Source organism: Crotalus tigris, unplaced genomic scaffold, assembly GCF_016545835.1.
Source record: "Crotalus tigris isolate CLP2741 ecotype Arizona unplaced genomic scaffold, ASM1654583v1 scf7180000024280.1573445, whole genome shotgun sequence".
NCBI lineage: Eukaryota > Metazoa > Chordata > Lepidosauria > Squamata > Viperidae > Crotalus > Crotalus tigris.
Genome location: NW_024100452.1, coordinates 224,505 through 249,470, shown reverse-complemented (window position 1 = coordinate 249,470; position 24,966 = coordinate 224,505). Strand labels below are relative to the sequence as shown.

Sequence of the window (24,966 nt, the reverse complement as noted above, 5' to 3'; positions counted from 1 at the left end):
ATGGGCATGGGTGCATCGAAATTTGAGGTAGTTCAGAGGCAGGGGACATTACTAAAAAATGCTTAAACAGAGGGCCCATGTAAATGGTATCAAATGTGGGACCCTTAAGCTTTCTCAGCAAGTTTTCAGGAACTATCTATATATATTTAATTTACATTCTTAAATTTTCCGTACTTCCTTTCAAGATCACATGAACTCCAACCAACTATATCTTTCACAGTCTTCCCCTTCATCCTGACTCACTTTTTTCATATATTTGTCTTGTGCTTTTTCTTATTCTCTTTATATGTTCAAACTACCTTGATATATTTCTTCCATGCCAACTATGGATAGTGGAGAAGGGTGTGCAAGAATCATAGTATGATGCAGGAAGAGTGCATGAGGGAGCAAGGGAGATGTGATAAGACAAGTTGCAAGTTATAAAGAGTACACAAGATTATAGAGGTGCATAGCCTGGCTCAAGGAAAGTGCAGTGTGGATCAGGAGGGAGCATGGGGGTGCGAGGGAGGTGTGTTGAGGGTGTGTTGGTGTGTGGAAGTGGCCAACATGGAGAAGGTGCACAGTTGGGGGAGATTTACTTCAATAACTTGTGACTTTCTCTGCAAGCTTCCCCACTGACTTTTCGGGGAAGCCAGTAGGGAAGGTTGCAAATGATGATCAAGTGATTTTGGGGCAACCGATCATAAGTGTGAATTGGTTGCTAAGCATCCAGATTGCAATCATGTGAATGTGAGAGTGCTGGGATAACTGGAACTCTGAGAATTAGAAATAACCACCATTCGTTCAGCGCGGTCATAACTTGGAACAGTCACTGACTGAATTGTTGGAGATCAAGAACTACTGTACTTGCTTTTGCCTACATTCATTTAGCACCCACTACTTCTTGACCCAATCTCTTGTTCTACCATACCACTTAAGTAAGCCACCCCCTTCAATCAACTTAACTTTATATTTCTCCTGACATATCCAACTCTCACTTCCATACAGCAATGATTCTTATTCTTAGCCATTTTTTGTTTTTTCAATGAATAATAATTGATTATAACTGACTGTATACTATCATTATCTTTGTACTAACAATGCATGTATTAAAAGATCCATCTATTCTTCCATGATTAGTTAACATTTTATTAAGTACACAAATTCTATTTGCTCTAATTTCCAAGTATTCGCTTGATTTCTCTGTTAAATCTTGCCCTATAATACATTAATTTTTGGATACAGACTCCGTACTGCACCATATAATCTATTTCACATTTGCAGCAGTACATAATCTCTGTCAACAGATTGGGCATCCATGTCTAATTCTGTGCTCAATGTTGAACAATTTACAAAAAAAATAATATATTTTCATGCTTGCTGTTCTTTAACCATTTACCCATACTTACTGCATTCAGCAACCAAACATCAACTCCATATTTTCACAAAAGCTTCCTTAATTCAAGCTGATTATTTTATTGTATGTTTTTCTAAATCAAGTCATGTGCAATACATTTTTACCTAATAGAAACTGAATACACAAATATACAATGGGAATACCTGGCTTGATACAAATATTTGTCAAAATCATTTTGGAATAGTAGTTGGTCACAAACTTAATCTCAACCAATACTGTAATGCATCTGAAATCAATTTATACACATGTGCCATAAAAATAATCAAAGAAATACCCCAAAATATTATTCTAGTATATAAGCTTTGTGCTTCATGACATTTTTCCTTAGGAATAATGCTACCTAAGTCTTTCACTTACCTCAAAAAGTCTATCACATTCAGTGATCATGTGGGCCAGTCCCTGAGTAGCTGCTAGATTTTCACTGAGATCTTTCTCATCTGGCTTCCCGGTTGTGTACTTTTTTTGTATTACTCTGCAAATCAATTCAATGTTTTAAATAAGATAAAAGCAAAGGCTGTTCTTGAGTTGACAGTAAAAGCTGAAATGCATATACCTTTTTTTCATATCCAGCTACACACAGTTCAAGACAATATCCTTTTATCACATTATACAAGCGAGGGAACACCCTGTTTATTGTTGGAAAAAAGATATACCTTAACTATTCTCAAAGTACAAAGTAATAAAAAAGCACTTAAAATAGACTTCTTTGTGTATTACAGAAGGAAGGTCAGCATTATGGCACCCATGGGGAAAACAAAGGGCATTAAGGCATAGTATGAAGTATGATTCTGGCCTTCATATTCATTCTGCTGGAAAAAAATGTTTGCGAACATTTACTGGGGCAAATCAAAGAACGATTTTGTGTTATCTGAATGATTGCTATTACTATATTAATTAAGCAACAATAATAGAAAAGCACACCCTGTTTTGAAAAAACTGGGTTTTTTTCCAGATAAGTACATTTAGCCTTGAACAGATAATCTAACACACACACACAGAGACTTCTGAAATGCAATAAGTAATTCAACAGTATCTTAATAAGCCTATCGTTATTGCTATTATTGTGGCAGATAAAAGTGCCCTGTATTTGTCAGAACTGTCGCTAGGGATTTGCTCCATGGCAACTCAGGATAAGGACTTCTATTGAAACCACAATCCCTTACTCCTAATTCACAATATATATGCTTATATTCTTGAGCAGTAATAACAGTCAATTTGCCAAGGGGATACTCTAGCAAATGTAAACACCACTTCAAACATGACTGAATATTAGACAATAATGGCATTACTTTTAAGCCCAGAATGAAAGAATTAGAGATAACTAGTAAACAATCCCCACCGTGGCGAGCTTTCTTTCTTGATGATGTTGAGATGAAAAAGAGAAGGGGCCAGACACACTGCTATATTCATGGAAGTCATTTGATTCTCTTCCACAGAGGTGACATCATTCAAGAAGCAGAGCAAGGTCTGCAAAACCTCCCGATTTTCATCTGACATCAACATTATGGCAGCCTGAACTGCCCGAAGCTGTTGTTCTTTTGGAACATCTGTAGAAAAAAAAGATGCCATTTAATGAAATTCGATTCTAAGTACAAACAGGATCACTAGAACATCATGTGGAATTTAATCTCCCAATTCAAGGTTCATTTCTGAAAGTAATCTTAGATACAGACAGGGAAACTTCTTGCTCACACAGAAAAATCTCTGCATGTTACTATTATTTGGTTTCTTGCTTCACACATTGTTTTAAGTCATTATTTGAGCAAGACCCAATGGCCTGCTTAACCTATAATGCTAAATATTGTTCCTGATTTACAATAAAAACCAAAACCTAAGACAAAATTAAACCATGTTATGGAATAGTGTGATGTTTGAACCAGACCATGTAGTTTATAAAATATCTATTTGCTTGCTTTTGTATGAATTAGAAGTTCCCTTAGCCAAGTTAGTTGGCTGCATTATGTGCTAAGATCTAAAGCAAAGATACCGCTTTTATCTGGTTGGTTCAGGATTAGAGGATTATCCTGATTCAAAACTGAAAGGGATTTAATCATAGAGACAACCTTTAGTTTAGCTTATAATGAAAGATATTATATTTTAGTTAGGATATAATGAGATGGTATCCAGTAAAGGATCTTCTGTAACATATTCAGACAGTCTGAACTTTCTCTAGCATTACCTATTTGCTAGTGGAATTAACACTGCTTGTGGAACAGATTCCCATGTATGGAGACACAATCCTTGAAGCAGAACTGGGGCATGCGTGGAGTGAGATAGAGAGATCAAGATGAATTCCCATCCTGCTAACATAAGATCCCTTGAAACAGGAGATTCCTTCCTATTTCTTTTCAGTTTCCTTGCTAGGGAATCTGTTTATACCTCATCACATAAGCTTGTTGTTCCCTGCACATTATGATCTCATCTGAAATATCTTTATTAAAGTGTAAAATGATAATCCTAGCATCTGCCTAAAGATACATTTGCCCTGGGGAAAATATCTATTATGTGTTATTTCAGAATCATATTGAATTTAATCCTATGTTAAAGCTCTTATATATAGAAACTGATAATTGCCTTGTATGAAGATACTCCATATGCAATAATGCAATTAAACTGCATTATCCAGAGAGTAGCAAACATGCATTCTCAATGTTTTGACATCTACTGTTCTACTGAACAGCATTTCCAAACAGTGTTCTCTAGATACGTTGGATGATAAATCCTCTAATCTCTAGCATGGCCAAAGGTATATTCTTTAATACAATATTCATGTACTTATTAATGTTTTTATAGATTTAAATGCAGATGCCAGAGTCTCTGAGAACTGATGGTAAACTGTATCACCATTATTCAGTGGTTTGCTGTCAGATTCCACTAGAAACTTGGGGAGCTCTGGGGACTGCAAAAGAAAATGCTGCTCTCTTTAAAAGATTGAAAGGCTTAATATTCCATAACTATTCCCTAGCCAGATGAAACAAATTCAATACATACACTGATAGATGTGGAGAAAAGTTTCTCCTAGCTTGCTCGTGAGAAGAGGTTCAGGCAGATCTCTGAAAAATTGCTTCACCATATCTGCCACATCATATGCAGACTGGTCTTCATAGCTGACATTTTCAGGAGAGCTTTCATTCATCTGACGCAGTGCTTGTATTCGTGATTTCACGCCTGACTTACGGAAAAGACCCACCTATAATAGATATATAGATAATAGATTATGTACTATCATCATCATCACACTGAGCCAAAATACATATTTAATTCAAGCTTTTAAAAAACATCTTATCTTTTGATAATTAAATTTAGTTTTTTTCAGGGATAGAATTAGCAACAGGCTTGGAATGGCCAATAGGTTATTTCAATTCAGAAGATAATTGTTCAGACAAGATCCAGCCACAATTCCCGTCACAAAGGATGTCTTGCTAGCCAGCAGAAACCAGCAAAACATCCGCTGGCCTTGGCACTCATGCGAAGTCCATCTTCTAATATTAGAGGTGCTTGTAAGTAGGAAATACCTTCTTGGGTATCTTGAATGTTGACATCTCTATTTCAATATTCTCCTTCCATTTGTGTTTGATGTTCTTGTCCATTGGCATCTTTTAACGTTAACAATTTGTGGTTGGAACCTTCTCAGTTCAAAGATTTTTTTGGAAAACTTGTTTTGCTGTGTATGAATCTACAGTATAGTCAGCATCCTTACAGATGTCATAATACTGCTTCATGTCTCTTCTGTCATGGTTCTTTTTAAAATACCTTTCAGAGATCTTTGTTTTTCCTGGTTTTGGCTTATCCAGTTTGTCTGTCTGTTTCTTCATTTTTGATTGCCTGTTATCACATTTATCTTCAGCAATTCTCCAATCCCATTTCACAATTTTTCTGATTCTGTATCAGTGGCATTCACAACTTCCTTATGATGCCTTCGAAAATGGGTATATGTTCAAGACCATTGAAACTTGTTCTCCTGCTTTAAATTAGCCTGGAATTTAACATGAGCAGTTAACGAATGTTCCACAATCAGACCACAGTCATGTCTTTGCTATTGTAAGAGTTTTTCCATCTCTTTGAACCATAATATAACCAATGGACATTGTACCCAAGTATTATCTTATAGTATTATAACCCTGTGTGGTTTTGCAGAAAGTTCCAAACCCAAAGTCACCCAGTAAGCTTTGTGGTTGCGGAGGTATAATAACTACACCAACTGACTCTTTTGATAGGTTATAGGACTCTGCCTAGTCTGATTTGTCTGTGACAACTTATTCACATAAGAGAACTGGTATTCTCCAGCATGATTGGATGGAGAACCCACGGATGGGTTGTCTTAATCTATCTGCTCCAATTAGACTAAGTCTGAAATTTAGTACCGCCCCCTCTGTGCCACCTGCACCCCAGTTTTAGACTTAGTCTCTTTGCTCTAAGACGCGTTTTTTCTTTGCTCCTGGAGCAGAAGACTGTGTATTCCTATTTTATTTCATCCCAACCTGTAGCCTAGCAGGCTGACAGGCTGAAAACCTCCCTTTGGGGGGGGGGGAAACTTTCCCTTTCTCCCTTTGAGAGCCTTTCAGCTTCACAATCAGCTTGAAAATTGGATTCCCAGAAGCAAGAGAAATCTCCTACCAGGGGCCGTTCCTCTGCATCAGAGGCTCCATTCTTCTAACCAGAGCCTGGAGGCCTTAGAGGCAGGGGTAAGCTTGCCAATTGACTGGGGGGCTCCGCAAGGGACGACGAGGCTCATCAGGCCTGGAGGGAGCCTTTTCTAGGTCCCTCAGCCTCAGCAGACCGCCCCAGCAGCAGGAGAAAGTTTTTGGCACCGATCCAATTTTCAGAGCCTGGAGGCCTCAGCCTCTCTCAGCTCACCTAATTGTAATCCATTTGCTGCGTTAGGAGCCCAAGCGATTCCTCGGAACGAGGGCTCATTGCAGCTTAGGCCACAAGCCTCAAGGCCTTCTTCTTCTAATGGCCTTTTTTTTTTGGAATCCATTCACTGCGTTGGGAGCCCAAGCGATTCCTCGGAATGAGGGCTCATCGCAGCTTAGGCCACAGGCCTCAAGGCCTTCTTCTTCTAATGGCCTTTTTTTTTTGGAATCCATTCGCTGCGTTAGGAGCCCAAGCGATTCCTCGGAATGAGGGCTCATCGCAGCTTAGGCCTCAGGCCTCAAGGCCTTCTTCTAACTGCCATTTTTTTTGGCGCGAACTCTGCGGCCACCATTTTGAATTGACTCACGGCGGCCATTTTGTGTGTGACTGAGGCCCAGACTGCCTGGAGTTTCTCCTGAAGGCAGTGTTCATCACCGGTGACAGAGGCTTCGAGACTACAGCGTTGAACCGGGGAGGGCCTGTTCGCTCCCAAGGGACGCGGTGCCCATTAATTCCCCGCCCACCCCCCTCAAGAGCTGAATCATCTCTGCAGGCTCCCTTGGTGAGTTACAGTGCCGAGGGGGGGGCGTTTTGCCAAGGTTGAGCCCAGAGCAACTCATCATGGCAGAGAAAATCAGCGAGCCGGCCAAGAGGAAACGCCAAACAGAGGCAAGTGGAAAGAACACCACCAAGCGAGCCCGGCCAAGCAGGGAGCCACAGAGGGAGGAGGAGTCCCAAAGACTGAGAGCGGCCTCCCCAGATCTGACAGGCACGATGGGAAGGTCCATTTTTGAACCCCTTTCCTCACATTGTGCCTCAGCCCCAGGGGCCTGGACTTTCCCCGGGGGAATTCCCCAATTAGATTTAACCACAAGAGTGGACCCAGGGAGGGGCACAACCAACCAGGACACCCCAGGACCCCAGGCCACGTTCACCCCCACTGCAGCAGGGCTTCGCCCTCCTGAGAACCAGGCCTTGAACCCGGATCTCCTTCAGTCCACGATAGCCCAGGCTGTGGCTCAGTTTATGGCCTCCAACACCCCACAGCCACCCCCCCAGGCCACGTATCATCCACAATCTCCAGATTTGATGGAGGATCCCTCATCGGATTTGGAATCTACAGGGGCTGAACAATCTGGCCTGATTTTGTTTGAGGACGAGGGCATCACTCCCTCTGACCCCACCCCTCCTGTCGGTCTCTTTGACCATTCATTCTTTAATTCCCTGCTACTCAGGGCCTGCACTACTGCAAACCTCCCCCAAGAACAGGAGACCCCACCTACAACGTCCAAGGGTCCCCACGCCATATACACCGAGCCCTCAGTCTCGCAGAACAATATTCCCTGCCCTCCCCCTTTTCTGAATATAGTTCAAGAACAATGGGAGAACTTAGGATCCTTCTTAAGTCCCGGTGCAGTAGAGGGAACATTATTCAATGTTGCCCGTTCTCTGGCCTCCCTATTGAAGATTCCTGAGATTGATGAGCCTTGAACTCATTGTTTCCCAATGCTAACATCCCTGGGGACATAAATGAGGCACTTAGGGCGGAGGATAAAAAGATTGACTCCGCATTGTGTAGTTCCCATCTGACATCAGCCTGGGCAACAAAGGCGGCAACGTCCATGGCCTTCTTCGCCAGGGCTTCAGCCCTTGGGTTACGTGAGCTCCAGGACAGGATCCCTCCGGACCAGCTCAGAGCTCACCAAAATCTGGGTAAGTTAGTGGCTACATCCCAGTACCTAGCCGACGCTTCTCTGCATATGGCTAGATACACTGCCAGACCATCGCTGCAGACATCTCAGCACGAAGGCTCCTTTGGCCCAGGAATTGGCGAGCAGACACCAAGACTAAGTGGCGTCTGGCCTCTAAACCTTACACAGGTGGACATCTCTTTGGTAAGGCACTAGAACCATACTTAACTGAAGGTAAGGACAAAAGTAAAACTCTGGTTAACTCATATCACAGAGCAGTTACAGGAGGCTGCCTTTCGACCAGCTCCATCCTGGGACTGGGCCCAGGCATCCCTCTATTCCTTTCAGAGACAAGAACGACAGCAGGATCGTTCAGCATGCAGAAGCAGACCACAGATCCAGGCCAAGCGGCCCCTTCAAGGCCGAGGGGCCGTTCCTCTAAACGAGGCAAGTGATCTCACAGTCTCACTTCCCATAGGAAGCCAGCTGGCCCCTTATTCCAGCACTTGGGCAGTCACCACTACAGATGCCGGCTGGCCCCTTATTCTAGCACTTGGACAGCCATCACTACAGTTGCATGGGTGTTAGACACTGTCACGCAAGGTTTGAGACTAGAATTTTGTTCTCAACCACCTGACAAATTTCGCTCTTGCCCTATCCCAACGAGCAGGTCCAGGGCTGACTTTATGTCAGAGGCCATAGCTCATTTATTACAAATACGAGCAATTGAACCAGTACACAAGACCAAGAAGGACGAAGGTTTTACTCAAACCTCTTCGTCATCCCTAAGACTTGGGGGGCTGGAGGGCAATCTTAGACTTGAAAGATCTAAACCTTACTTGAGGCATAAGAAGTTTAAGATGCAACCACTTCAATCAATCCTGGCCAGCATCAGGCAAGGTGCCTTTCTTACCTCAATAGACCTAACTGAGACATGTTTCCTAACCACCGCAAATTCCTCAGATTCAGCTATGCCCACTACCAGTACAGAGCCCTACCATTTGGCCTCTCATTGACACCGAGGGTATTTACAAGGTACTGGCAGTGCTCGCAACCCACCTTAGACAAATTCCAATCAGAATTCAATGCTATTTAGATGACATACTAATTCAGTCATCATCATTCCGAAACGCTCAGTCAGACCTCGCCCTAGCCATCAAGGTCTTTCAGGAGCACGGGTTTTCTGTTAATTTCCAGAAAAGTCATACAACAACCCGGCTCCTCCATTTGGGCGCTGTTATAGACATGGACAATTGTACGGTCTACCTATTTCAGGACCGAAGGAACTCTATTCAAACTCTTGTACGTCGGATCCAAAGGGCCAGAGTAGTCACATTGGCCTACCTATCACAGCTACTGGGGAAGACGGTGTCCTGCGTGCAAATTGTGCCATGGGCACGCCTCCACGCCAGAGAATTACATGGCTTCTCCTTCCATTTCAGAGACTTGAACTCCCTTCAATGGTGGGACTCCCCGGCGCTGTCACGGGGAGCAGTATTAGAACCAGACAGGATTACCATTACCACAGATGCAAGCCTGTTTGGGTGGGGGGCACACCTCCACACGCACTGGGCTCAAGGTCGGTGGTCCAAACAGGACCTAAAGAACAATATAAACTGGCTGGAACTCAGAGCCATACATATGGCCCTAAAGGGATTCACCGATATAGTACAGGGCCAACATGTCCTGATTTTAACCGACAACATTACAGCCAAGGCCCACGTCAACAGACAAGGGGGGACAAGGTCCAGGCCTCTCATGCAGGAGGCCAAATTGCTGGGGTCCTGGGCGGAACTGAATCTTGCCTCCATCAGGGCGGAGCACATATCCGGAGTGACCAACCAGCAGGCGGACTCACTGAGCTGAGCAACCATGGACCATTCCGAATGGCAGCTGGATCCGAAGGTGTTCAGAGAGATCGTGGACAGGTTTGGTTCCCCAACCTTAGACCTTTTGCCTCCCCCACCAACTCACAACTTCCCAGATTCCTTTCCGGGTTCCCACCTCCATCAGCGGAGGGAACAGATGCGCTCCGCAGTCCCTGGCCCAGGGAACTGCTCTATGCCTTCCCTCCTCTGCCGTTTCTTCCTGCCACGATCAGGAAGATCCTTCGCGAATGAGCAGAGGTCCTCCTGGTTGCGCCGCATTGGCCGAGACGCTCTTGGTCGCCGACCTGATGGAGCTCTCCGCATCATCTCCATGGAGGATCCCAGCAAATCGCATCTCCCACATTCAGGGGGAACTACGCCATCCAGACCCTCAATGACTCCAGTTAACCGTCTGGCACTTGAGAGGCAGGCCTTAGGCTGAGACTCATATTCGTCAAGGGTCATAGCTATGATTCAGCAATCCAGGCGACCCTCGACGAATAGAATATACGATGCCACATGGAGAGACTCCTGTAATTGGTGTTCAGTTCGAAAAATTGACCTTTTGGCGGTTTCAATGCCAGTTATCTTGGAGTTCCTGAGGGATGGTCTAGACAAAGGGCTTTCCACAAGCACCATCCGCAGGCAGGTAGCAGCACTTGCCACAGTTATTTCCTGTGGCAATGAATCCTTAACACATTACCCTATGATACGCTCCTTCCTAAAAGGAGCTAACAACGTCAGACCATCAACTGTACATAGATACCCCTCGTGGGATCTTCATCAGGTTTATAGGCTCTTGTTTCGCACCCTTTGAACTATTGACACTGGTTTGTTTAAACAGTTATCGATGAAGGTGGAATTTCTTGTTGCTGTAACTTCAGCGAGAAGGATATCTGAACTGGCTACTCTTCAGTGAGGAAGGACCTGTGTACGTTCCATAAGGACAGGGTAACCCTTAGGCTAGGCCCCTCCTTCGTGCCTAAGGTCAAGTCCTTGTATCCTAGATCTCAGGAAATAGTTTTGCCGGACTTCTGTCCTAACCCATCTAATGACATAGAGGTTCAGTGGAACAAATTGGATGTGCGCAGGGCTTATATTGTTATATACAGAGAACCTCATCTTTCCACAGAACAGAGGTTCTGTTTGTGTCCTATCACCCTTCATCACTATGTCAGAAGGTTTCTTCAACCACAATACGCAGGTGGATTAGAGTTTGTATTTCTCTGGCATACCAGTCTCAGTCACTGTGAGATCCCAGACATATCACGGCCCATTCAACCGGGGCGCAGCTACTACAGCTGCCTGGTCTACCCAGGCCTCCGTAGAGGGAATTTGTAGAGCAGCAACATGGGCATCGCCCTCTTCCTTTGTCTGTCACTACAAGAGGGATGTATATGCATCTTCTACGGCTTCATTTGGCCGCAAGATTCTAGAACACACATTAACGTTGGATGGGACCCAGGCCCAATCTAATTCCCCACCCTAGGGACACAGGGCTTTGGTATGTCCCATCCGTGGGTTCTCCATCCAATCATGCTGGAGAAAGGGGCGTTGTCTTACCTGAACGCCTTTTCTCAGCATGATGATGGAGAATCCACTCCCTCCCATTAGGTCAGTTGGCCTGGTTCCCATATTGTTCAGACGCGTCGGACTAAAGTCTGAGTATCGCCTTAGCCTAAAACTGGGGTGCAGTTGGCACAGAGGGGGCGGTACTAAATTTCAGACTTAGTCTAATTGGAGCAGATAGATTAAGACAACCCATCTGTGGATTCTCCATCATCATGCTGAGAAAAGGCGTTCAGGTAAGACAACGCCCCTTTTTACACTAGAGAGAACATGAGCATGAAGCCTGAGTTTTCCAATTTATTTTATTTTTTAGCTTAAGCCAGAATGGGTAATCTGCAAACTCTGACATATTGTGATCCTTAGAGCTCACCTTGACTATTGTTGTTGGAAACCAGAGATCTGCTTTCATTTTTTTATACATGAAAACAAAAAAAGAGGAAGAAAATGCTACCATTAAGCCCTAAAACTGGTTTAACAGTTCCAAAACCTATTCAGTCCCAATCCTATAGGTGGACATAATATAGACCTTGCTCACTTTGTTTTGGCCTTGCTCACTGTTGTCTGTTACCCCATTAAATGCTGCATGTGGTTCCCAGCCATACCTATTAGTTTAAATTTTACTATTTGCCCCAGTTCCTTGAAAGAGGATTCAAGATGTTGTTTGATCATACATTATTTTATCCCCTCTTCTGTGTCCTTTAATAACAGAGTATTAAAAAATTTAATTGTAGGATATGGGAATAGGCCTATCAGATATAAAAAGTTTCTCCTCTCTTAATGATGGCTTCTTGGTCTTTTCCTGGGAGCAGAATATGGTGCAGAGGTTAAGAGTATAGAATATCGATTTAATATGTTTTTTCTTCTACAACAAATGTTTCTTCAAATGTGTGGGCTCATAGGTTTACAGCATTTTGCCCTTTTATAACACTTCCCTTAAAGGAATTTTCCCCAAAGCTAATTCCTTTGCACAAATCACAATTTTATTCTAAAGTGAAACAGAGTTATAACACATGGGATGTATTAAGGTTGTTTCTCTTCATTTCATAGTGGAAGGGATGGCAAACAGCGAGAGAAAAAAAATCTATGAAAAAAGTAGGCACATTTCCTTTTCCAAATTACAGTACTTAGTCTTTCTTTGCCTCCCCTGTGTGCTATCTCATTAAATATATCACACATTTGCAGTATGTGAGTTTGCAGAAGTACAAACTGCCTTTAGGGGGGCAAAAACAAAAACATTCCTACAGCCTAATGATGACTGAGCATCTTCTGTGGATACAAAATCTTAAGTGAATAATGAGGGGAAGAAACAGAAGAAAATTGTCTGTTGGAATGAAATTACAATTACTCTAATATATTGTTTGAATTTCTATGAAGTCTCAGTTCACTAATCAGTTTGTGGTTTCAAGCAGGAATGTAGATGGGTGTGGGGAGTAAACAAATCCAAGATTTCAGGCTGACAATTTAAAGGTTTGTCAAAATGGGCTGTGCCTGAATATTTTTCTCCTCAGTTATAATGGCTAATAACCAAGTTATCAATTATTATATTTTATTTATTTTTATTTCCTCTTTTATTATAATAAAAGATGAGATAAAAATAAAATAATTATTTTTATAAATAACTCAAGGTGGCATATCTAATACTGCCTCCTCCTATAAATTTGAAAGTGGCCTTTCTCTATGAAGGGTCCATTCCCTGGAATAATGACTCCCCTGATAATTCAGGATACAGCTATATCTGCATCCAGATTGTAAGTGCCTTTGTGTGTGTGTACATGCATAGATATATGCTATACTGAATGTTTTCAAATTATAGTAATTAAGGTATTTTAATACAGGAAATTAATGTAGAAATAGATGTACATAAGCATGTAGCATATAGCATTTAATTATCATAAATCCAATAGCTGAATGTTAATCATGATAAATACATTAAAAACTTTACAACTTCAGTTTACAAATATCTATGTTATTGTAATTACTTCAACTATGCAAAAATGCATACTAATATTCATTATTGTAAAGTTTCATGAATATTGACAGTTCTGTTTTTTTAATTACTGCAGTGACACTATGGAGAAGTGTCACCTAAAGCACCAGGGAATCATACCTTTCCAAAGAAATACTATCATTATATTGGTTGCACAGTCAGATATTTAGATTAGATCTGGCATTTTTATCCACCTATTTGATGGTGTTAAAGGTATTGTTGTACAATGTAAGCTGTTCCAAGAAAAGCTGCCTTTTGAAATTAACTGAAGGTGATTTTGTCAATGCCAACGATGTTCAAGTGAAGCTTTAGTTTTGGGATTGCATCCAAGGCATCTATTACTATTGGTACTATCGTTGCCTTCTTTTGCCACAGTTGTTTAAGTTCTATTTGCAGATCTTTGTATTTTGTGATTTTATCCAGCTCTTTCTCAGTTCCTGTTTCCAGGTACTGCCATGTCCACTATCGATATTGTTTTTAATTCATTCTTATCAACAATTTTAAGTCTGGGGTCTTATGTGACAGGTCCTTATCTGTTTGAATCCTAATGTCCCAGAGCACTTTAGCTTCTTCTTCTTTTTATTACTTTGTCTATTTTGTGATCCCACCAGTTCTTGCTTGCAGGCAAACAGTATTTTTTGCAATTTCAATGTATCATTGTTGTACTTTATCATGTCATTGTTTGCAGTCAATCTGTGCAATCTTCTTGCAGCAGCTACAGTAATTAGGTGGTCCATTGGCTTTTCAGTTTATTTGCAGAGACAGCATTTGCTGTTTATTGTTATCTTCTCAATTCTGACTTTGTATGCATTTGTTGTTGGCCTTGTGCAGCCAGAATTATCCCTCTGTCTCTTTCTTCAGTGTTCCCGTTTTTAACAATTTCCAGGTCTTGTTATCTGCTTTATTATTATTGTTGTTGTTTAGATTTGTTAAAGCCATCTGACTCGAAAAAGATTCTAGATGGCTTACAAAACATCAAATGTGTAATTAAAACATAGTTTAAAACACAGCATAACAAACATAACTGATTCAGCAAAACAATAAAATTAAAAAAAGATGCGGAAACACAAGAACATATGCTAATATGACTGGATGTGATGTGGTCTCCAAAGGGCTGATAACAATGATGAACTACTGTATTCCTTCATGATATGGAAGTATAATGGCTTACTAGCATGAAATGTGAAAACTTCATAGAACAAGAGCACTGAACATTTTGCAGCTGTTATGAGTGGAAAAGCCATGTTTTAGATGAGTAAACTGCAATGGAGAACAGAGCCAATCACAGTGGTAACGATAATAGTGAGGTGATTGAGTGTACCAAAACTGTGAAAGGTGGTATTATCTGTAATGTGGCACTTGAGAAAGAAGAAATGATGAAAGTATTATTGAAAAACCTATGTAGGTTTAACAGATACTGTATTACATATAGGACTAAGACTCAACTAAACCTCAGGAAGATACTTCAAACCTCCCCCTCAAAGACGGAATCAATGACACAACATTTCAAAATAGGTTATTGGGCAGGCACAGAATTTATATGAGAGTGTAACAAAGATTAAGGAGAAGAATGAATATATTGCACCAGGGTGAAGAACCAGTAGGTGGCACAAGATCAATCACAATTGTATTTTTCTTCTTTATTGGATGAATCACCGAAGCCATCTTTAGCAAATAGATGTCTAAGCTAGCAAAAAGCTAACAGATAACAAAAATTAGAAGTAATGCCCTGGCTTCAGAATCTCTACATATATATTCTCTCTTGCACAACAGGGCTTTTAGTTGATTCATTGCACTTGGGACTATTATAGAACTGCTAATAATGTGGCAGGAGAGTGGTGATGCTGCAGTTAGGCACTGACAGGAAGCAGTGCTCTTCTGGACTGCAGCCAGTATTGAAATTTAAACTGGCTCTTTCCTTATCATTAGAGGAGGAATATTATCTCCATGCTCTGTTAATGGTCTAGGATGCAGAAAGCAAAGCTCAAAACTTTTATAAAAGTAATTTTATTTTAAATATATGCACATGCATAGGCATTACAGCAGTATGAAATATGTGTTTCTAACATGTGATCAAGCACACTATTTCTAATAAATATAGCAGAGAGATATATGAAATATGAATATTGGGGAAGTAGTAATTTAGATCAGAGGTCCCCAACCTTTTGGGCACCAGGGACCGGTTCCGTGGAGAGAGGTTTTTCCACAGATGGGAGAGTGTACAATTTTGTGTGCTGCCTGCATCCCGCGGATGGGGCTTTGCTTGTTTGTGCAGACCGGTTGCCGGTATGCCATGGTCTGGTACTGGTCCACTGACTGGGGGTTGGGGACCCCTGATTTAGATTATGAATCTAAAGTGCATAAAAATGGAGGTCAAGAATATAAGGAGACTGTTGAATAAAATAGCTTCTGGTTGATATATTCAAAAGAGGACCTAGCACTGCAGGTTTTCACAACAAAAGATAAATTGAGGAGTCAATTATTATTAAATTATTGCAGAACTACATCCATTTCAAGGGGTAAAAAAACCTCTAGCAATAAAACTGTCACAGCTTTTGGTCACAAAAATCAGCTTGGCAGACATTATATTTAGGTTTAAATTTGGTATGAAACCCTGATAGTGGGAGAAAGAAACCTACCATGCATAGGACCAGAATTTTTATTCAACATTTTTCAAGAACTTAAAAAAAAGAGGCTCAGAATGTAACATGGCAGTTGATGCTTTATACAGCCATACTATATACAGCCTTTAATAATCAGAAGCAATCAGTCAAATTTTAGAAAAATATAACCACATTTCTTGCTGTATTACATTTTTAATTAGTATCATTTCTTTTTAAAAATCTTTTTCTTCTTTGAAAACTATAGTCCAGAAATGCCACCAACACCAAGCAGTTATTACACTTAGATGGTTTTATTTAATCACACAATTCCCTAGTTGCAGTGATTACATTAAGTGTTTTAAACAGGTCATATTTACAACATTTGGTGATACCTTATTCATGTTAAATCTTTTTCTATTTAAGGTTATACAAGTCTCCAATTATGAACAATTGAGGTGGATTTCACTCCTTTTTAGAATTTTTAAAAAACAGAGAGAACGCATGACTTCTCTGCTCTTTCTTAGACATACTGACCCACAGGGAATTTCAATGCACAAATGTAATAAAGAAAATATGGGGTGATTGACAGAGCAGCCTGTTTCTATATGCTGCATATGTGAAAATGGATATAGAGTACTAATTTGCCATTACATTTTAGAGTAGAGAACTTGTAACTGTATCAAAGAGCTGCAAAATCTACTGTAGCATTTGTTTGTGATCTTCAGTTACATTAATTATAACTGAAGAAAAAGCATGGACCCACTCTACAGATTCAAGACAACTGTTACCTTTTCTTTTGGAAAAGAAGCCCACAGTGAAAGTTAGATAACCACAATTAGTAGATGTAAAAGGAAAAGAAGGGAAGGATTAGGTAAATGAAATGAGAGGGGAAAAAATCTTACTGGGTACTCTTCGGTCATCTGAACATAATTAAATCTTGTCAAAATGGTTAGTATTTTTGAGTTCTTAAAATTAATGTTCCAGGTGTTCTAGCTCTCCAAAGGTTTAAAACTCATTTCTGCTCTATATTTTCTGTATAACAGACCGAAACAAAATAATCAGACAGAAATGTTGGATATGTTAATTATGAATTCCTTCCCATATAATGGAAACAAAAAGGAAAGGGAAACTGATAGAAGTGGAGGTTGGAAACTGTTATTTTGCTGAGGGGGGGGGGGAACATAGTGATTTTCTCCCCAAGACTGATCCTGAGTCTGTTTGCATGTCCTACTGGAAGTGCTCTTTTTAGTCTATAAAATCCTTTCTTTTCTCTAGAAATAAAGAAGCTCCATTTTGAGTATGGTAGCAACAGAATCAATAAATAATATATTTAACCATCTTAAAATTGGTCATTCTGATAGTGATCACATTCCTGTCTTTCTACAATATCATTTCATTATAATATTTATATACAGCAATGTGGGTTGGCAAAATAGGATGCTTTTGATCACATTTATTATATTTTGTACTGCAGGTATGCTAAATATCCCAACAGAAGCAAGAACAAATAAAAAAGTCCAAGTTATTTTAAAAACCTTCAGCGTTTTTTAGAAGATTAGTTGTAGATAAGGCTGTCAGATGATTTTTGTGTACTCACATATGTATCTATCAAAATGAAGAACCTACCTGATCCAGGCAATTATTACGTAAATATCGCAAGGCTTGTTGTATGCTCTGTGGAAGGGGTTGCCCTGTTCTTTGCACATGGACTATTAAAGGCACACCAAATATGTTCTTATCCTTGTAATCTGGAACCTTCATCCACTTCATGAACTTCGGGACAGACCTTAAAAATAATGATTTATGCAAATTATTTATAAGATTATTGTCTGAATCCTGATATCTTAGGTGAGTTTGAGCTGGTTGATCCTGAGGAAGCCCGGCTACCTGGAGTCATTTCCCTCCTAGTTGGCTAAGGCCTTCAGGGAAGTGGCATGTATCCGGATCCAAATGGTGGATAATGTCTCTTTGAGGGAAAGAGTAGTACCGCCTGCCCTGAAGGAGGCAAAGTTGTGTTCTTTTCTCAAAAAGCCATCCTTGGACCCAACTGTGTTAGACAACAATTTGTCCAGTCTCCAACCCTCTTTTTGAGAGGGAGTTGATGAGAGAGTAGTTGGCTCACTGCTTCAAAGAGGCCCAGATGAAGTGGCTTATCTGGACCTTTTTTCTGGATTCAGTCTGGGGTATGGAATGAGTACAACTGGTTCACAAAATGTACTTGTGTAAAGGCTCCCTACTCATGACTATCACCTGCTCTTTGAGCACAAGCTATGAGTCCAGGAGAACACTCATCCCCCCCAACACTTACTGAAGAAATGCATCCCAATGCAGAATTAAATATAGAAAACCCCAGAATGTTGAAATTGTTCTTTATCAATTCTCTTATAGACTTGCTTGTAAATTTGGGATCATTTTCTTGCATGACCCACTAGCACTAGTCCGTCAATCCTTAGACAATTTTATCCTGGAATTTTAGAATGATTTTTGTCAGCGCAGCCATTCTTGGAAGATTCTCAGTTGCCATTTCAAGATTATGGGTTAATAGAGACTCAAAACTTTAGAAAAAATTATAATCTCTTCTTGGCTAATAGGTTTCAGTGACCTTTTTTACACACACATACACACACATCCCTCTCAATTATTCTGAAGGGGACATGACTTACCTCTGGAGTCCATATGGTTAGGACTTTTCTGTGATGAGGATATCCAAAGTTCATGATATTTATATATTGCAGGGCTTGCCCAAAATGAGTTGTGTTTGATTAATGTAGTACTCAGACACACCTGGCCCTAGTTATTCCTTTAATTGATCTGACAGAAACTACATGGATGATTACTCTTTCACACTGGCATGCTGCCTACTGGATGTTTATGAAGTAAATGAAACAAGCACTAAACTTGGGGATTTTGTTCACTTGCGTTTTTTCCTTTAGATCAGTAGGACTTACATGAAGCTCTAATAACATTCAATGGGAGAAATATGCTAAAATATTCCAAAGGTGCTTTTTCAAAAGGCAACTGGACCTTGTTTTTTCTTGAAGATGTTTTGCTTCTCATTGAAGAAGCTTCTTCAGTTCAGAACTGAAGAAGCTTTTTGGATGAGAAGTGAAACATTTTCAAGGAAAAACAAGTTCCAGTTGCCTTTTGAAAAAGCATCTTTGGGACAACCATTATATGGATGATTGAGAATCTCCATAGACAAGGGAGTAAATACTTTTTCACAGAATTGTAGTTATGGCAGAGAGATAAGGATAAAGAGCTCCCTAGCCCATGATCTTCTGGAGTGCCAATCGAAAAACTTCTTAAAATTCTCTCACTTTGAAACCACAACTATATTCATGGAAAGCACAGTGGACTTGGAAGAAATGGTTTAATTCCCTCTTTTGATCACCCTTGTAAAGACTTTTTTTTCTGTAAAAGAAGTATGTGAAATGCAATGACCTATTTATCATCTAATTTAGCTTTTATTAAGCACATAATTATAAGTGCTTTACATGTATGAAATATTAGATAGCTCTTACTCATAAATTTAATTCTTCTCTAGGCCTCTTGCTGATTGGATATTATTGGACGTTTAGAACAGATTTGAAGCACATTAATGCTATGGGAACAAGTGATGCTTGTATTTATTATAAACCACTAGTTACAAATCTTTAGATATTTATTATTATGTCTTATTTTATGCAGCCCCAGGTAAGTAGTTTTTTATCCTTAAAATATATGCAGGTTTTACATTTTACACATTTTATTTTTTCACCAATAATTGCTTGTGGCAATGAAACATATTCACCGTTTAGTTCAATTTGCTTCTTTGGCACATATGCGACAACTTAAAATTCTGTAAGTAATGGCAGAAGATTAAACTTGAAAGGTTGTATAATTAATTATCTCAAAGTTTCTCACTGTGTCCATAACCTCAAATTGTGTGATTTATCATGATTTAGCTATCATTTGTCAAATTATCATAAATCCTGAATGAAGCTTAAAAGGATGGATGTTGAATAAAGTTTCAGAGTTATTTTGTGCTCTGGTTCACTTATTCTAATAACAAAGGTGGGCAAATAAATACACCCATACACTCATGAGAAATATAATCTAAACTTTATGAGAAAAAGGACAGTTGGCCACAGAAGTTGTGGAGATGATTAACAGACTAAGAGTACCTACAGATAATAAAAGATGTGTAGGAGGGTTCAAATGGAGAAGATGTGCTACCAGTATCTATTCCTTGCATGCTAGAAAAAGAATTTAAGAGAGCAATTTCTCATTTGTTTCCAAGCGTTGCCTATACATGAATTTTAAACTGGTGCTATCCAGAGAAATTCTTCTTCATTTTATGAAACAACTATATTTGACAAGAGATGCCATGCTTTGCATCTAGAACATCTCAAATTTAGTACTAGCATCTCCAGTTTAAAAAGAAACAGATGATGACAAAGATCTTGTTACTGGTCAAAATTACCACCTAGATCCAACTAGTAAATACGTTTAAGAAAATAGTACAAAAAATCGTTTGCTCTAATGCAATTCCTACTATTAGCCAGAGAATGTGTCCACTTAAATCATGTGATTTTAATTTTACTTTTAAAATCTTTCATTTCTTTTAACTGGAAGTTGGTATGTTATTAAAAAAAATAGCAACTACCAAGTAGTCCTTGATTTACAACTAGCGACTGTTCAAAGTTATAAAGCACTGGAAAAAAGTGACTTATGATTGTTTTTCACACTTAAAACCGTTGCAGCATCCTTAGGGTCATGTGATCAAAATTTAGATGCTTGGCAACTGGCATGTATTTATAATGGTTGAAGTGTCCCGGGATCATATAAACACTTTTTCCATTTGAACCACTCATTTCTACCAAAAAATCTACAAAATGGCATACCACCAGTTCTATATATATATGCATCATATTGAACACAATTAATTCAGTGTTTTCCATTTCCTTCCTCTGCTCTATATCTGACAGCTATCAGCTCGCATAATCTTGTGATATTCTTCTGCAATGGAGCTATAGAAATACAAGTCATTAATTAAAATCCCATAATGTTAGTTCAGCTAGTGTTGATTAAGTGTTGCATAAGTTTATTGATGGGTTTTTTTCCTGCTTATAGAGCGGTACACAAAGGAACCCAGCTAGACTTCTAGAATTACTTTTCATGCTGTGAGATTATATCTTTTATTGATTTTGCCTGCATTTGGCTGTAAAATGAGGGTAATAATCCTTAGCATTTCACATGGCCTATTTAAATGTCAGTTAATGCAGTGAAGTTATTTAGCTGAAATATGCTACAGTAGAGCAAATGCTGAATTTTGTATGTCAAATCTGAAGCTCTATTACAAAGGGAGCCTACACTGTGTAATCCACATTGCCAAATTGTGTAGTCGGCTGTACACCTAATTAATTTTCTGGGATCAAATACCTTTGCCTCTTGAAGACATGAGATAAGAGATTGGTATCAGACATGAGATTTCATTTAGGGCAGGAGCTGGATTTGGTTGCTTTGAACCAATTCTCTTGCTTCCTGGAGCACAAGCAGAATCCATACTAAGGAACTCAAACTGAATTAGGACACTGAATCAGGTCAAAGATCTTCATGTTTGATTGGAAGTTTATGAGTGCTATAGAAAGATAGACACCTTAGCTGAAAAAAAAATGCTACCTTTTGTTTCTCTATAGAGCAATCACATAAGGAGAGGAAGGGAAGATGGAAATGGAACTGATAGGTCTGCCTTATACTTGCTAATTATTCTTGCAGTACACACTGAATGAAATGCATAATTAAAATGTTGTGATGATAGAAATATACAACAGATTTTTTTTTATCAGACTGAATAAGTATTGACACTAAAATAATCGAGGAGAATTTCTCTGAGTAGCACCAGTTTAAAATTCATGCATAGGCAATGCTTGGAGACAAAAAAATGCCCTCTCCTTTATAAGACAATGGATCAATTAATGGAAGCTTTTTTTATTTAGTAATTATTTTATTGAAGACTGATAAGAGGGAAAAAATCTTTAGATGCTGGCCATTTCAAGTTCTGAATGTTGTAGCAGTTTGGGGTAAAGTAAAGAGCCAATTTCTTGGTGTGGTTAAGGTACTGGTCTAGAAATCGGGAGAGTTGTGAATTCTAGTCCTGCCTTAGGCATGAATGCTAGCTGGGTGACTTTGGGCTGATCATTCTCTTTCAGTCCAATCCATCTCAAAGGGTTGTTATGGGAAAAATAGGAGGCAGGAGTATTAAGTAGGTTTGTTGCCTTCAGTTTACCAAATAAATATAAATATCTGAATTTATGATCACAACTGGGACTGGAATTTTGGTCACTAAGTGATGCAGTTGTTAAGCACATCATCATGTGACCAACCTGATTTTACAACTATTTTTATTGCAGTCATTAGGTGGCTCATCATAGTTATTAAATGAATCATATGGTCACTAAGTGAATCTCTCAGTCATTAGCAAATCCAGGTTCCCAAATTGAGTTTGCATACTGGAAGCTGGCTGGGAAGACTCATGTGATCAAAAATCACAATCCTGTGACCCCAAAATGCTGCAATTCTAATAAATGTGAACCAGTCGCTAAACTGCAATTACATAATCATGATGGTACGATGGTTGTAATGTCAAGGATAGTCATAAATCATTTTTTTCAAGGCTGTCATAACTTCAAACTATCATTAAATGAACAATTGTAATTCAAGGACACCTGTATGTATGTTTATTCTAAAGATAAATAGATTTGATATGATAAGAAGCTAATAATCAATCATATCATCTGGCTGGCATTTGAGACAAAAAGTACAATCCAATGGAAACAAAAGAGGTGACAGAGCAGACAATAATGGGTTAAATTATTATCTGCTAGTATTAATACATTTTTGGTCTTGATCTATCAGCTGTGTGATGCAGGAAAAGACTAACTGATTTAAGGAAGTATTGACGGCTATGATTTGAGCAACCATGCTTGAAAGTTACTTTTTCTTTTGGAATCTAGAACATTCCTAGATAATTCATGTATGTGTATATGACCCTCAAGTCAATTCAAAAGAATTCAGTTGTAAAATAACCATTCTTTAATATTTTCTTCCTGAACTTTGACCCAATCATTACAAACCTGTTTTTGCTAAAGCTGATTTTCTATACCAAATGTTATACTAATGAAAATACGATGAGCATTTTCAGGCTTTATAACTAAAGAACATTTAAATTATAAAACATACTTACCATGTCCAGCCATGCTTGTTTGACATGGAGTATTTTTCCATAATTGCTGTAAGTCGGAGCAGGGAAAATTTTTGTAGCAGATTTAACTGAGCAGCTGACTGATTGCTGATCTGGAGAGATCCTAGGGTATGGCTAAGTTGGTGAGAGATCTGGAAACTGTGCCATCGTAATCGCCTTTATATACATACAAAAAAAATTGAATAAAATGTCTGATTGTCATGATAACTTTGTTTCTTATCTGTAAAGGTTTAGAAGTTCCTACAGTCAGAAGAATGTAATTCCAGTATGAGTCTAAAAATTGCTTTCCTCTTACAAGATTCTGTTTAAGAAATCTATTTTCTCTAGAAATGTTATAGCGATGATAAAAATTTTAAAACTGTCATCTCTAGTAAATTCCACTTGCTCCACTTGATGCCATTCACTTCTGGGAAATGAATAAACTGATATGGAATCTTCAATAACTTGATGTACTTGTGCATCAAGTTTTTATGCAGGTACAATGGACCCAATGAGTTTAAAAATATTATTCTGATGAATAAAACATAATCTAAGATGAAGTGAAAACTTTCACACTGCTAAAAGACAGTTTTATGTTGCTTAAACAAAAAGGGGGTCCTTATTCCGTTCAGTCTGCATATCACTTTGATTTATATTTATTTATAAATAAGTATGGGGATTCTTTTCTCATATGATTTAGCGATCACCTCTCATAAATTAAGTATCTCCCAAGCTAAAAAAATCTACTGATCCAAACTGAATTATCAATAAATGTTGTAGTTATTAATATTACCAGTGGGTGGCAACAGCCAAATTGTATTTATCTTTTAACATAAAAAATGATAACATCATTATCATCCAACAATTGAGCTAAAATAAAAAACCCAGCATCTATCAAGATCTTCCATTTATGTTTTTAAAAATCTAATTACCACAGGGTATCAATTTGGTGTGAGAAAAAGAATCAAAATGCAATTTCCCAGAAATAGTATGTTTCCAAAAATAAGAAATAGTTTTGAACTGATGTATCAGTGACAGAAAATATTGCTAATTCATTATATTTTGAACCCAAAACAGTTCATCTAACTAGTTATGCAAAATCCAATACCTGTTAAAAAGCTATGCATATGAGTATCTGATTCAAGATTCAAGAAACTAAAGTCTCTATTTTTAACTGCAACTTACTCTAGATATTGGGAATTGGAAACTCTCATAGAAATGTACAGAACAATGCACTGAGTGTTTGAAAATTTCTCCTAGGTAAGTGTATGAGAATTCTATGCAACATATAAGGTATCCTAAAATATATATATTATTTTTTTAAGAATATTTACACACATACCCAGGGTAAGGCTATCAATATCCAAAGAATTATAATAATTTGAGAAATGTGAGGTGGAATAATACTGATTAATACATTCAGCATGTATATGAAATGATAATTACAATTGCTATTAGCATGAATTCTAAATTATACGAGCTAAAGAATATCCCACAATTTATCCAATCATATTAATCAAGCGCATCAGAGTCACAATCAAAGTATGAAATAAACAATAACATGCCATCAGCAAATAACACCAGTTTTATTCTGCTGAATAGTGCAAAATACCATGGATATTATGATCTAGTATAGTGGTTCTCAAACATTTTAGTCTCAGGACCCCTTTATATTCTTAAAAATGATTGAGAACTGAAAGATGTTTGGTTTATGCGGGTTATATCTATCAATATGTATTGTATTAGAAATAAAAACAGAAACTGTAATATATT

At 38.8% G+C, this 24,966-nt stretch overlaps 1 protein-coding gene across 7 annotated transcripts in view; it reads right to left on the bottom strand.

Moving 5' to 3' along the window:
- STARD13 (StAR related lipid transfer domain containing 13) overlaps nt 1–24,966 on the bottom strand; it is a 103,812-nt gene that overhangs the window by 4,587 nt on the left and 74,259 nt on the right. For all 7 annotated transcript variants that reach the window (XM_039323605.1, XM_039323609.1, XM_039323611.1 and 4 more), the window contains exons 6-10: nt 23,197–23,370; nt 17,598–17,757; nt 4,388–4,586; nt 2,736–2,943; nt 1,754–1,868 (exon numbers count right to left, since the gene is read on the bottom strand). In XM_039323605.1, coding sequence (XP_039179539.1) covers nt 1,754–1,868; nt 2,736–2,943; nt 4,388–4,586; nt 17,598–17,757; nt 23,197–23,370 — 856 coding nt within the window. The remainder of the gene's footprint in view (nt 1–1,753; nt 1,869–2,735; nt 2,944–4,387; nt 4,587–17,597; nt 17,758–23,196; nt 23,371–24,966) is intronic.